The following is a 14641-nucleotide window of genomic DNA, read 5'->3' as shown; positions in this document are numbered from 1 at the left end:
TGACCTACCTCTTTGTTACAACCTTTATAATAAACTAACGCAATGAAAATTTCGGGCCCAATCAAAAATAGTAAAACTTATAAAATCATTCTTAAAATTCTGAACTGGATATACTACTGTCCTAAATATTATTGCAAATTTGTTGTATTTCCGAAAAAAAATCCTTTTTACCCAACAGACACAAAACATTTTATTTTTTCATTTTTTTTAAGTGATTCCAGATTCCATAGGAATGATTTTTTTCTCCTGGATTTATTAATGATAAAATATAAGTTTATTCTCATTTGTGTAGGCATAGCATCTATGCAATTATAATACAACTATGACTGCACAGCTGATTGATACTAAATATCTATTTAATATAATAGCTATTTTTAACTAGGATTTCCCAATTCAATAAGCAAGACATGTTAATAATTCCCAAGCTCATCAAAATAGTCAATTCAGCTTATCAAATTTGTACTAAGTCTACACATACATGTCTAAACATATTTCGGTGAGTGCGAGAGTCATTAACGAATATAAACATTAAACAAATCAGGAATTATTGATGAATTTAAACAAAATTTTTTTCTTATTCCTTATTTTTTTTAGAAGTAACTTAGCTTGTACGGTTTTTCACTGGTTATTACTTTAAAAAGAAAAAACCGGTTATAACCGGGACAAAAAACAACCGCTAAAACCGGTTATTGCGAAGTAAAAAAACCGGTTTTAGGTTATAACCGGTAGGTTTTTCCCATCCCTACTACGTGTAGGTACGGTTTTTGCTCCAAATTGTGCGGAGGTATTTTTGAAGGCAAGAAATATCATAAATTTAATTTCGACAAAAGTGGTCTTTGACCGGTTATTGCACCAAACCCTTCAATTCTTCTCAGTACTCTCATCTCTGTCGTTTCCAGTAGTCTTTAGTCTTTGTATTGTGGCTGTATCGGGTCTTATTTCTGATGCATACGTTATTATTGGTCTTATACTGGCTTCTCGACTTCATCTTAGTGTTAATATGTTGGTTTCACCATAGTGTTATTAAGGCATCAGGGTTGTCCAGGTCTCCGTAGCAGGACAATGTAATTCCAAGGTATTTTATTTCCATTACTTATTCAATACTCATGCCATAATTTCTATTTTACATCTGATTGGTTCTTGACCAATTAATATTGTTCTTAGTTTTCTGAGATGAAATTGTCATATTAATTTCGTTTGCTCTTTTTTTTGCTCAATTTTTTTGCCCTTATGTTAAATCTGTGGACTAATGTTTGCAGACTATATTCATGTTGGGCTATTAATATTACGTCGTCTGCGTAATAGAATATTTTTACTTCTTCATTTTCCATTCTGTATCCTCTTCCTTTGTTGAAAGGAAGTTATCAGTTTGTAAGACAAATTTCAACACCTCGTATCTCGGAAACTAAGCATTTACGGATATATGTGTAACAAAATGTCATTATTTTTTATGTATAATTATCCCCTGATGTTTGTCGCACATATTTACTAACTCCCTGTGTATTTTCAGAGCTAATCAAGGAGAAGATCCGGAATTGATTTCGACTATAAGATGCATGGTTAATTATAATGGCGTCGTCCTTTGCGTCCCTCCCATTCATATGGATGTATTGTGTGTTCCTAATTTGTCAAAATATCCTTTCGATAAACAAGATTGCAAATTACGGATAGGTTCGTGGATGCATAAGGTGAGTGTCTATTTATTCTTGAGCCAAAAACAAAATTAATAAGTGTTTTGATAGGATCGTTTTGTAAAGGTTACAACTATTTTACGCAAGTGATAAAAAGGGATATCCCAGTGGTTGCCTCCATCATCATTAGTCGTTTTGAATCCACTGCTGAACATAAGGCTCCCCTAAATAATCCCATTGCATTTGATCTTGAACAGAGATCTTGAATAGAGAAATATACGAGCAATATAGCGAACCAACTCTAGCACAATACACTAAACTGCAGAGATTACGGTGGGCAGGGCACGTAGTCCGCATGCATGAGAATAGAATCTCACCGAAAAATTGGTAAATGCAAGAATGCAGGGAAAAAGACTTCTTTGGAAGACCTAAAAAGAGATGGGAAGACGAAGTCGATGAGGATGCCAGGAACTTCCTGAGAACGCGTTCATGGAAAAGAACAGCGGTAAATCGAAATGATTGGAGAAGCTTGTTGAAGGAGGCCAAGGCTCGATTTGGGCTGTAGTGCCATTGGATGGATGGATGGATTTGATCTTGAGCACCTTGAATCCATTTTTGCTGAATGCGCTTGATGTGGTCCGATCACCTTGTTGAAGAACGTCCACGATTACGATAAACATCGTGTCTAGGTCTACATTCTAAAATTTTCTTGGTCCATCTTCCATCTCTGACTCTGGTAACATGTCCCACCCAGTTCAATTTCAGTTTTGTAACTCTGTAAGAGAAAAAAAAAACAAAAACCGGACCAAAAAACAAGAAAACATGTCGAAAAGAATACTTACTTGTAGAAACATGGAATGTAAGAGGCACATATGGCAAAGGTAAACTTAAACACCTTGCGAGAGAAATCAAAAAGTTCCAATTTGACATAGTAGCTTTGCAGGAGACGAAAGAGCTGGGAAATGATATATTAGAAATAGAAATACAGTGTTTTTTTAAGAGCGGTGGAAAGAATCGAATTTTAGGCACAGGTTTTATGATAAGAAAAGAACTAAAAGAAGCAATGTTTAAACCGGTATCAGACCGTATATGTACTATCAGGATCAAGGGAAAATACCAAAAAATCACCCTCATAAATATTCACGCGCCATCCGAAGAAAAAAATAATGATGTTAAAGAATGTTTCTACAGTGAACTTAACAGAACAATCGAAAGTATACCCAGGTATGATATGAAAATTGTTTTAGGCGACGCTAATGCCAAAATAGGGAAGGAAGAAGTATTTAGACCGACAATAGGAAAGCATAGCAAACACAAAGAAACTAATGAGAACGGACAATTTCTCATAGATTTCGCAAGAGAAAAAAATATGATCATATTGAGCACATATTTCGAAAGAAAAGAAATACATAAGGAAACATGGATATCGTCAGGTAGAAAGATTAAAAACCAAATAGATCACGTGCTGATTGAAAAAGAAGAACAGCAATGCATAAAGAAGATAAGAACATACAGAGGACCAGATGCCGACTCCGATCATTACATGGTGGGCATCAAAATGAAGCAAATGATACCAGAAAACAAAAACAAAATAAAGGCAAAGAAATATATTATAAATAAACCAATTCGATTAGCAACAAAGAAAGAGCAAGAAACGTGTGAGGAAACAATGGAAAGAGAACTAAAAAAGATACAAATAGAAGAACGAACAGAGAATAACTGGGACATCATAAAGCAAGTAATGAACAAAGCAGCAAAATAATGTAATAAACGGAGAGTGTAAGGAGAATAAAAAGCGAAAGGAGTGGTTCGACATAGAATGTCAAAACGAAATAGAACTAAGAAGATCATTAAGGATGGAAATGATAATGAAAGAAACGACAGAGACGAAGAATAAATATATATAGAGAAAAGACATAAAGTAAAGAGGTTGCTGAGAGAAAAGAAAAGAAAACACGTAGAAAATAAGCTAAAAGAAATAGAAGAGAACTACAGAAATAAAGAAATAAAAAACCTGTATCAAGGTGCCATAAATGAGAAAAGAGGATACCAACAAAAACCAATATTCGTTAAAAACAAAGCGGGGAATAATATAAGCGGTGAAGCAGAAATAGTAGAGATATGGAAAGAGTATTTTGACGAGTTACTAAATGGCAAGAATAAGTCAAACCAAAGAGAATACATGGAAGCAGAAGCAGGAAATGAACACTTAGAAGACACAGAAGATAATTCACCCAGCAAAGAACAAATCGAGGAAATCATAAAAGAGTTGAAGAATAACAAAAGTCCTGGAAGCGATAATATAACAGCAGAGATGATGAAATATGGTGGAAAATTGCTACATGAGTGGATATAAGATCATAAAAGAGATACGGAGAATAGAACGAATACCAAAAGATTGGAAGGAAGCAATTATTTGCCTATTACACAAAAAAGGAGACAAAACAGAATGTACTAATTACAGAGGAGTAGCATTACTAAATACCATATATAAAATCCTATCAAAATTCATAAAAGATAAACTTGAAAAAGAAGCTGAAAATATAATAGGCGAATATCAGTGCGGATTTAGACGAGGAAGAAGCACAACGAATCAAATATTCGTAATCAGAGAATTACAAGCAGAAAGCTATGAACACAACCTACCAACGATAGCACTATTCATCGATTTCAAGCAAGCATACGATAGAATAAAGAGGAAGAATTTAAAAGAGGCGCTTGAGGAATTGGGAGTTAGCAGAAAGTTACGCAACATGATACATCTTAGTTTAGAAAATACAGAAAATAGAGTCAAAATAAACAACCAATCATCAGACATATTTATAGTAAACGAAGGAGTAAGGCAGGGCGATCCTTTGTCATCATTACTCTTTAACTTATGCCTAAAAAAAATAATGCGAGAAGCAAAAATCAATAGAGAAGGATTCCTATATCAAAAAAGACACCAAGTTTTGGCATTTGCGGAGGATGTGGTTTTGCTTGCAAGAGGGAGAAAGAGCTACAGGAAATAGTACAGAGAATAGTAAAAGCAGCGAAGAAAATGGGACTCCACATAAATGAAACTAAAACAAAATGTATGGAATGGACAGATGGTCAGTTCAAGAATGGACGAAAGCTTAAAGTAGAAGTAGAAGAAGGAACATCATACGAATTCGAAATGGTAGAAAGATTTACATACCTAGGAGCAATAATATCACGTAAACCGAACATTAAAGAAGAAATACAATCTCGAATAATGGCAGGCAACAGGTACATGCGCTTAATGGAATGTTGAAAAGCAAGTTTTTATCACGAAAGACAAAAATACAGTTATACAAAACAACTATACAACCAATAGTAACATACTGCAGTGAGACATGGACAATGACAAAAAATGAACAAAGTTTACTGGAGATCTGGGAAAGGAAAATCCTGAGGAAGATATATGGAGGAGTAATAAGGGACCGTTTATGGTTAAGAAGATCAAATGATGAGTTAAAGGAATTATACAATCAACCTAATAAAGGCACAGAGACTTAGATGGCAAGGTCACGTAGAAAGGATACCGAACGCGAGGACTCCAAAAAGGGTACTAAACTACACCATAGACTCAAAAAGAGAAAAGGAAGACCGAAAAATAGATGGAAGCAAGAAGTCGAAAAAGATATGGAAAAAATGGGGTTAGAAGGCCAGAGAAGAAAAATGAATAACAGAAAGGAATGGAGAAAAATCACATACCAAGCCAGAGAAGATCTAGGTACCTAAAAAAAAGTGAAAATGAAGAACGAACAAACTTTTCAAGCCATGGGCCTCTAAGGCCTTTAGTGCTATTATATATATAATATAACTCTTTTAACTTCATCTGTAACACCTCAGTTTCTGAGGGATATATTGAACATTGACCTCCCCAGTGTTCTCTGTGCCACTTGTATCTTATTGATTACTCTTCTGGTAAAGGTAAATGCCAGGTATTGCCCCTATACCACAGTTGAAAAAAACTTCAAAGAAGTAAAAACTTGAAACAAAAGGATTAAAACTTTCACAACATTTTCGGTTTTATCTGGCCATCATCAGTGAACACATCTTAAAAGTAATTGAAACAAGCCACATAGCAAGGTCTAATAACATTTAGATTTACGTGATTACATGAATGTGACAATTATATTGAAATTTTTTGAGGCGTAAAACCCATTCTTAGGATGCGTGATTTATTCACTTTTGACTAAAATTCTTTAAATCTCATGAACCCTCTAATATTTATTTTATCTCTTTTTATTAATTATTATTGTTGGCTTTTGTTTTCCTCCCTAAACCCAAACAAACATTTTGCAATCACTTTCTCTGCATGAGTTTAAATCTATGTACATAATACACTGTTGTTTATTTCAGGGAGAAGAAATAGATATTGTAGCTGAAAAGAATGTTGTAAATGTAGACGACTTGATACCTAACGGAGAATGGGAGATTTTGTCCCATTCGACCGTTAAACATAAGGGTGTTTATGCATGCTGTCCTAACAATACGTACCCTTCGGTTGATATTAACTTCACCATAAGAAGGTTAGCTGGAAGTCATGCTGCTAGTATGGTAATTCCTGTAATTGGTAAGTTAAGTTAGTGAAAATAAAAAAAAAACGGTTTAAAGACAAACTGGCTGTATTTGTTTTGGTTTAAAATTATACCCGTGTTGAGCTGCCCCCCCACTTGCAAAAATTAAAATCCTTTATCCGCTCACCAATTTTCGTGAAAATGAATGGAGACAAAACGAATCTCTTACACCTTCAACCGCCGACCGAACTGGTCGATCCAGAGCACACACACGATGTCAAAACTGTAAGTTGTACGTTTTCATTACGATTCAGAGCAAATGAATGATTTCAACCATTGTTAACATCGACATACCATTCGAATAATGTTTTGGTAGTAATATAATACATTCATATTGAAGTACTAGCAGTGTTTTGACTCATTACATAATAAAATTGAACCTTTACCTATGGAAATACACCACTATCGAAGAACCACACATCATCTGAGAAACAGCTACAACGGTTGTTTCTGTACCCTGGCTCCAGAAGTATAGCCACACTTGGACGATTAGAAGTCCTAATCGTTCAAGTTGATTTTTACCTTCAGTGACTGCACTATAGAAAGAAAACTGCAATTAAATAATTGAGATGCGTATATTTTTCGAGCTCATAAATTATTAAACGATATTTAGTCGCCAAATAATTAATTTAAATTATTTTAAGTATGTACTACTCTCTCTTAAGCCGGGAATATGGGATGGTTTTCTTGCGAAGGGGATGTAAGGGGGTGATTTAAGAGTTTATTCTTAGAATATAAGCTATACGAATTAAACTACTATTAACTTTTTTGTAAAAACTTACCTACAGTTTTTCAGTGATTTACGAGAAACCGCTTCAAAACATGCATTTTTTTCACGAATAATTAAAATATTTTAATAACTTTATATAACAAATTATGTTGCTTATAATTTGTCCTTTTATTGATTTGTGCAGTTATTTTTTATAAAATAATTTTCACCCCCGAGAAGGGGCGGTATCCACCCTCAGGGTAAAGGCGCAAGGTGGACCATGTGACCTTTGTTTCTTGAGGTATCCTCTAACCACTGACCAATTTTCGTGAAAATCGATGAAGGTTCACCGAAATTGAAGGTAATCGTTGATTTTTACCTTCAGTGACTGCACTATACAAAATAAATTGCAATTTACTGATCTAAATGCGCGTAATTTGGGAGCTTATAATTTATTAATATAGCCCAGTAAATGAACGGAAAATGCGGCGATACCGTGTAATTTTCAGGGGCAACTCCGAATTGCATGAAAATTTGGATTTAGGTTCTACTTACCCTCCACTTCAAAGTTGAAATTGTGCCGTTGGTTGCTTTTACTTGGGAGTGACAATCAGCCCTTCTCGGGGGTGAAAAAACATACGTTCAAGATAAGACCGGAAATGGATAAATTGACTGATTTTAAGCAACTTTTGTTCTATAGAGTTTTTTACGTAAGTCAATACTTTTCGAGTTATTTGCCATTGAAAATGTTGATTTTTCGACAAAAAAACTACGTTTTCAGACGGTTTTTCGCAAATAACTCAAAAAGTAAATATTTTATCAAAAAAAATATTCTTAGCAAAAGTGTGGCCTATAAAAAAAATGGTGTATCAGTAAAGTCTATCAATCAAGTAAAAACAAAGTTGTACCTCATGAAAAATACGTTCTTATTCTTCTCCCCGTGTTTAGATTCCCAAATGAAATTAATCCCTACCGCTTTACAAACAATTTACTTACCTATCTATTTTTTATATGATCTGTCAGTCTCACCGGTTTAAACTGTTTATTTTTGAAAGGGTTATAGTTGAAAAAGCTTGAATGGGTTACAAATGGGTATGCAAATTTTGAACAGCCATATCTTAACCAATTTTTGTCTTACTGAGAAACAAAATGAAACTAGCATATTTATAATAGCAAAACCTATATTTTTTACTGTTTCAGATTTTTCTTATCACTAATACTTTTTGTAAAATTTGTTATTTTGAAAAAAAGGAAATTTTTCAATTTTTTTTTTAATATATAACCAAATTTTTTTAAAAATAAGCACTTCAAACCAATCAAACTTACAGATCATGTAAACAATACACATACAGTTAAAATAAATGGTAAAGCGACAACGATTAAATTCATTTAGGGTGCTAAATAGAGGGAGGTTTTCACGATTTTTTTTACCAAAAAAAGGGGCCAACTTTTCTTTTCAGTGTAACTCGTTTATTTTTGATGCTGAAAACTTTTGTAAAAAACAAATAGTAAGCTTTTTTTTAGATACTTTAAAAATGTTAATAAGTTTTTCCCGAAAAGGGCTTCATTCTTCGGTGATTTCGCGTTGAATTATTCGATTTGGAATTAGACGAATAAGGACGTATTTTTCATGAGCTACAACTTTGCTTCTACTCAATTTGTAGACTTTATTGGTACACCATTTTTTTCGTTTTTTTGTAAGCTACACTTTTGCTAAAAATATTTTTTTCGATAAAATATGTACTTTTTGAGTTTTTTGTGAAAAACGGTCTGAAAACGTAGTTTTTTTTGTCGAAAAGTCAACATTTTAAATCGCGAATAACTCGAAAAGTATTGACTTACGTAAAAAACTTTATAGAACAAAAGGTGCTTAAAATCAGTCAATTTATCCATTTCCGGTCCTATCTTGAACGTATGTTTTTTCACCCCCGAGAAGGGGTGACTGTCACCCCCCAAGTAAAAGCAACCAACGGCACAATTTCAACTTTGAAGTGGAGGGTAAGTAGAACCTAAATCCAAATTTTCATGCAATTTGGAGTTGCCCCTGAAAATTACACTCCAAAACGGTAATTTATTGGGCTATAAATGATTATGTAGTCGCCAAATAATAATTAATTTAATGTATTTTAAGTACAACTCTCTCTTAAGCCGGGAAGATGGGGTAGTTTTCTTGCGAAGGGGTTGTAGCTCAATAATCGAACTGCACGTGATTTAATAGTTTATTCTTAGAATATATAAGCTATAGGAATTATATCCGCAATACGATATATTTTAAGTCTTCTCAGCATTTTTCTCTTAAGTTAAATTAATTAAAGGGTTGTTTGGGGGTGAAGGGGATGAGCTCAAAAATCGAAACTATATTATTTTAAAAGCTCATAAATAGCTCGTAATTCTGCCGCAAAATCAATTAAATATTCCTATTTTTCAGTAGTGGGGGGGCTGACTCAGCCCCCCACTAAAATATCAAATTCCTGCTCAGTGGAACGAGCTCAAAATTTTTAATTTGCGGAATATGAGAGCTCATAAATAGCTCATAAATCAGGGCTATTTGTTTTTTAATTTTTGCAAGTGGGGGGGGGGGGCAGCTCAACACGGGTTAAAATTATTGTATTCCTAACTTGAAAAATATGTTAAGTGTTAAGGGAAAGACTGAAAATTTTTGTTTTTATTATTATCCCGGTTATTTATAGCGTTCTTTGCCCATAGAGGTATATATTGACATAGCGAGAGTGTCATTCAAAGCGAAGTGACGACACCATCTTTTTTCTTTGGATTAGTGCTGTTTCACTCTTACGCATATTAAGCTGCGACAGTTGTCCTCCTCTTCCGTGCCTACACTCACACCTTAATATCATCTTAGTTTTTCGGTACAATGTGCTAGAAAGAGATAGCGCAAACCAGTCGAAGAAATCTTGTCGTCAGGACGCGCGGAGTGAAGGCTCACTCTATGTTAATATATACCTCAACGTCTTTGCCTACCGGTTCCCAGTTTCCAGCTTCGTCGGTCGTTCCATACGCCAGAGTGAAGATTCCTTTCCGACATTGCCTTCTGAAGGCCGCCTAGCCAGCATTGTTTCGGCCTTCCTCTCTTCCTTCTTTCCCTTGACGTCCATTTTAGAACTTGTTTTGGAAGTCTGTCGTCGTCTATTCTTTCTACATGACCATACCAGATCAGTTGTCTCCTTTGAATTTCGTCTATGCTGGTTGACTTGACTTCCATTATATTTCTGATTTCGTCATTTTGTATCCTTTCAAGCCTTGATTTTCTAGCCGATCTTCTCCAGAAGTCCATTTTCAATGCAAGTAGGCGTCGTTCAAGGGATTTAGTACGTTGCCATGTTTCGTATCGTATAGAGCACTATACTTTTAAAGATGGAGTTAGAGATGAGATGTTTTCTTTGATTAAATAGTTTTTTTGACCATAGCATCCAATCACCCTTTTTCCTTTCACGATCCTTTGCTCTATCTCTTTTTCGGTGCGCCCACTCTTGTTGATTGTTGTTCCCAAATATACATATTCCTCACAGTTCTTGATTGTTTCTTAAATTTCTTACAATTTTGTACACACTTGAATGAATCAAGGAAGTGAAAAATAGTATGTCAAATTGTGTAAAAAGTATTTATTTCTTTAGCTAAGAGCTTTGGACAAAATTTTCATCATCGGAGCTAATGGTCAATAGAAGATAAAAAAGTATCACTACTTAAGGTCATGTGCCTGAGCATCTGAACAATTTCTAGCTGCATTACAATATAATCATGTATGCGTATGAACTATTGTTGTACTCCGTGCAACCCCCAAACAGAAAGGTATGCCATCCATCTCTGGGTTTTTTGTTCTTAGGCCGTCCGCACACAGAGCTACTAAAAAGAAACTAAACTAGTTGGTAACTAGAATTACCAATTGGTTACTAACTACGACTCCCACACTACGCTACTGAAAATTAATAAAAACGAGTCACTTCTTGACTGTACGAGTAGCTTTGTTATACATTGTTTAAATTTTAAATCTTTATGTATATTAGGTACTGGGTGTTATTATCGCGCTAAAAATGTCTAGTGACTCAATTGATGAAGATATTATTCTTTATTATTATAACAGAAGACGAAAAAAGCAGAAAAAAAAACGGAGGTATTGGGTTTATCCCTACATTGCAAACAATATAAATTGCAGAGCCTTTGTTGATTGTTGCTGCAAAAGAATTACAAGAACGTGATGCTAAATTTCTTGCATTTTATAGGTTGTTTACTACTAATTTCGCCATTTTGCCTGTTAAACTTTAATAAAATATTACAACAAACTAGAAACTAGTCCCCAAGCGACCTGCACGTCCAGTTCGTTATCGACTGATCAGTGACGCATTACAGACCAGCTACTGACTAGTAGCGCTGTGTGCGGATACTCATTAAAGTGGGTATATGGGCAGTGACTAATAAGTAACTGATTGGTAACTAAAGTTACCAACTGGTTTCTTTTTAGTAGCTCTGTGTGCGGACGGCCTAAGGCCTTCACGCAAGGCTAAGTTGGTTTGGTTGAGAGCCTTCTCTACTTCTGCTCATAAAATGATTAGTTCTCCCTCTCTGATTGCATGTTTCTTGTATTCTGAAACTGATGCATCTTTTGAAGTGCCTTTGTATAATTTTGAGCAGTAATTTTTCCAGATATCTGCAATGCTTTCTATGTTAGTTTTTTACTTCTCCATTATGGTCCTGAATGGCTTGAAGTTGTGGCTTGAACTGTCAGGTCAAATATTTAGCTTTTTTAAATAGTTCATAATTTTTGTTCATCTAGTTCTTGCCTCACGCTCTTTATAGAATTGTTGTTATCTCTGATACACATACATTTTATTTTCCTGCTTAGCTCTTCAATTTATTGAGTGTTGTTTTCGTTTTTGTGGTATACTGTAGTAGTCCAGGGCGCATCTGTTTTGAGATTTACGTTGAGAGGTGACTCATATTTTTTTGCAGAAATTGCTTGGAATTAAGTCATATAATAATAATTGAGTTAGCCTCCCACTCAGAAAGATCCGAGACATTGTTTAAATAATCAAAATATCAAAAAATGAAGGAACAATTCGATTTTTTTCTTCGTTTCTTTTATTATACCTTTAAAAGTATTCACTTCCGAAAAAAGTTGCACAGACAATAAAGTTGAGAAATTAAATTTCCTATAATATACGAATGGTTAAAAATTTTAAAAATTGTCACCCTTGTTGTAAAATAGCAATAATTGCGAAAAAAACATAAAAAAACAAGTATTCGCATTTTACGTTTTTCAACCAGTTTTGCTACACATAAAACCTTCATATTTTACCCAGAAAAACTATATAATATAGTAAAAGAACACAGTAAATTTCATTAAGATCGACGTAATAGATTTTGCAAAATAAATTTAGCAATCCAGCTTTAGCAAAAAGAATCCTTTTTTTTCAAAATGTTGCAGGACTGAAAATAAAGCAGATAGCAAGTTGAAAATTTTTTTACATATAGAAGAATACTTTCATTTGCAATTTGTAAAATTAAAATTGGTTAACTAATACGGCGTAAGGGATTTCTTTAAATAAACACTAATTTTTGGTGCTACGCGCAGGACAGCGGTGTTCGATTCACACAAGTTGATTTCCACCAAAATTTCTTCCAATCTTTATCTAATATATTATTTTCTTACTCTATATTTTGTTGTATTTTAATATTTTAATTCCACAAAAATCAAACTAATTTGACTATTGTTTGTGATATATTGTTTAAACAATTGCATATGTTTAAAAATAATAAAATTTTATTCTCCAAGCTAAAATATATGAACAAAGGCAGTTTTTGCTAAAAAAGTGTTATTTCAAAGGACAGAGTATGTGTTTTTATTTTGCAATAAACAAATTTATTTATTTATATCGATATGTACTAAAAATTAAAATTTATCAATCATTATCAAAGGTCATTGGAATGCCCAATCAGAACAAACGTATCCGCTGTCCTGCGCATAGCACCAAAAATTAATGTTTATTTAAAAAAATTCCTGACGCCGTGGTAGTTAACAAATTCTAATTTTGCAAATTGCAAATGAAAGGAACAATATTCTCCTATACGTAAAAAAATTCAACTTACTATCTGCTTTATTTTCAGTCCTGCAACATTTTGAAAAAATTAATTTTTTTTGCGAAAGCTGGATTGCAAAATTTATTTTGCAAAATCTATTAAACCGATCTTAATGAAATTTACAGTATCGTTTTACTATATCATATAGTTTTTCTGGATGAAATATGAAGGTTTAAGATTAGCATAAATGGTTGAAAAACGTAAAATGCGAATACTTGTTTTATTATGTTTTTTTCGCAATTATTGCTATTTTGCAACAAGGGTGACAGTTTTTAAAATCATTAGCTAATCCTATGTTGTAGGAAATCTCATTTTACAACTTTTATGTCAGTACAACTTTTCTCGCAAATGAATACTTTTAAAGTTATTTTTAAAAAACGAACAAAGAAATCGAATTTTTCCTTAATTTTTTGACATTTTGATTATTTAAACAATGTTCCGGACCTTTTTAAATGGGATGATAATTTAAATATTATTATATGAGTTATTTTCAAGCAATTTCTGCAAAAAAAATGAGTCACCCCTCAACATCCAAATGTACTAATATTTGTACAGATGCGCCTTGGTCTATAGCACAATTTCCTTTTTTCCACTAATTCCCTGATATCCAATGTTTGTTTTTTTTATTTTACGCGGTGGGCACTCTTTTTCCACTGTATGTATCCCGCTATTTATAATGGAATGAAAATTCAAATATTTCGTAGGTATTCCTTTATGAATTTAGGATGAAATTGTCATTAAAAAAAGTCACACTTTAATGTACCTCAATCATTTTAATAATACATAGTAAATTAAGACTGAAATTATTAAATGTTTAATCAATGTCTTTATAACCATATTTAATAAGGATATTTTTTTTTCAGTATGCGTCATTTTAACCTTAATGGTTTTGACACTATCACCTGTAGATAAAGAAAGACTGATTATGAGTTATGTCAATATTTTATGCCACTTCACTCAAGTGCAGTATGTGGCATGGCAACTTCCCTTAAAAGGAGATAATATGCCCCTTATAAGTAAGTATAAAATACAAAATTTTACAAATAAAATAGCAAGGTTAAAAAACTATAAAGGTACGATTCCGACAACAACTGCAGACGTCAGACGTCAACTGCAGACGTCAGTTGCAGTTGTCGCCGTGACGGACGTCACTACTTTTCACTATTAAGAGGCAACAGTAGCGATCAACAGGTAGCAACAAACACGGTCCAAGATTGCGGCTGTAATTTTGAATATTTTGTCGATATATTTGGCACACATATTCATAATATAATAAATAATGGCGATACAGAGCCCAATTTGAGAAATATGTTAGTATGTGGAAATTACTTTATAACTAAATAAAATATTGCAAAAAGGAGCCTGTACCACCATTAAGAAGAACAAAAAAAATACACTTTCTTCAAATAATAGCTATTTGTATAACAAGGGAGGAAAGTGTTACTTTTCCTCCCGAGAATGAAGTTTACTGCCGCTAGATGACATATGTCATCTAGCTTCCTGTTTGTTACGTCTTTCCTTCCATCTGCTTCCTGTTTGTTACGGCCGCAATCATTTTATCCTTTTGAGAAGACTATTCGCAGTGTGGTGGATACATTTGAGTCAACTGGTTTAGTAGTTAG

At 33.6% G+C, this 14641-nt stretch overlaps 1 protein-coding gene across 3 annotated transcripts in view; it reads left to right on the top strand.

The window, feature by feature from the left end:
* Positions 1-14641, top strand: part of LOC126890504 (acetylcholine receptor subunit alpha-type acr-16-like) — a 95814-nt gene that overhangs the window by 69815 nt on the left and 11358 nt on the right. For all 3 annotated transcript variants that reach the window (XM_050659493.1, XM_050659491.1, XM_050659492.1), the window contains exons 5-7: positions 1511-1688; positions 6000-6213; positions 13883-14035. In XM_050659493.1, coding sequence (XP_050515450.1) covers positions 1511-1688; positions 6000-6213; positions 13883-14035 — 545 coding nt within the window. The remainder of the gene's footprint in view (positions 1-1510; positions 1689-5999; positions 6214-13882; positions 14036-14641) is intronic.

The sequence above is a fragment of the Diabrotica virgifera genome, chromosome 8 (genome assembly GCF_917563875.1).
Source record: "Diabrotica virgifera virgifera chromosome 8, PGI_DIABVI_V3a".
NCBI classification, from domain to species: Eukaryota; Metazoa; Arthropoda; class Insecta; order Coleoptera; family Chrysomelidae; genus Diabrotica; species Diabrotica virgifera.
This window is presented reverse-complemented; position numbering and strand designations above follow the sequence as displayed.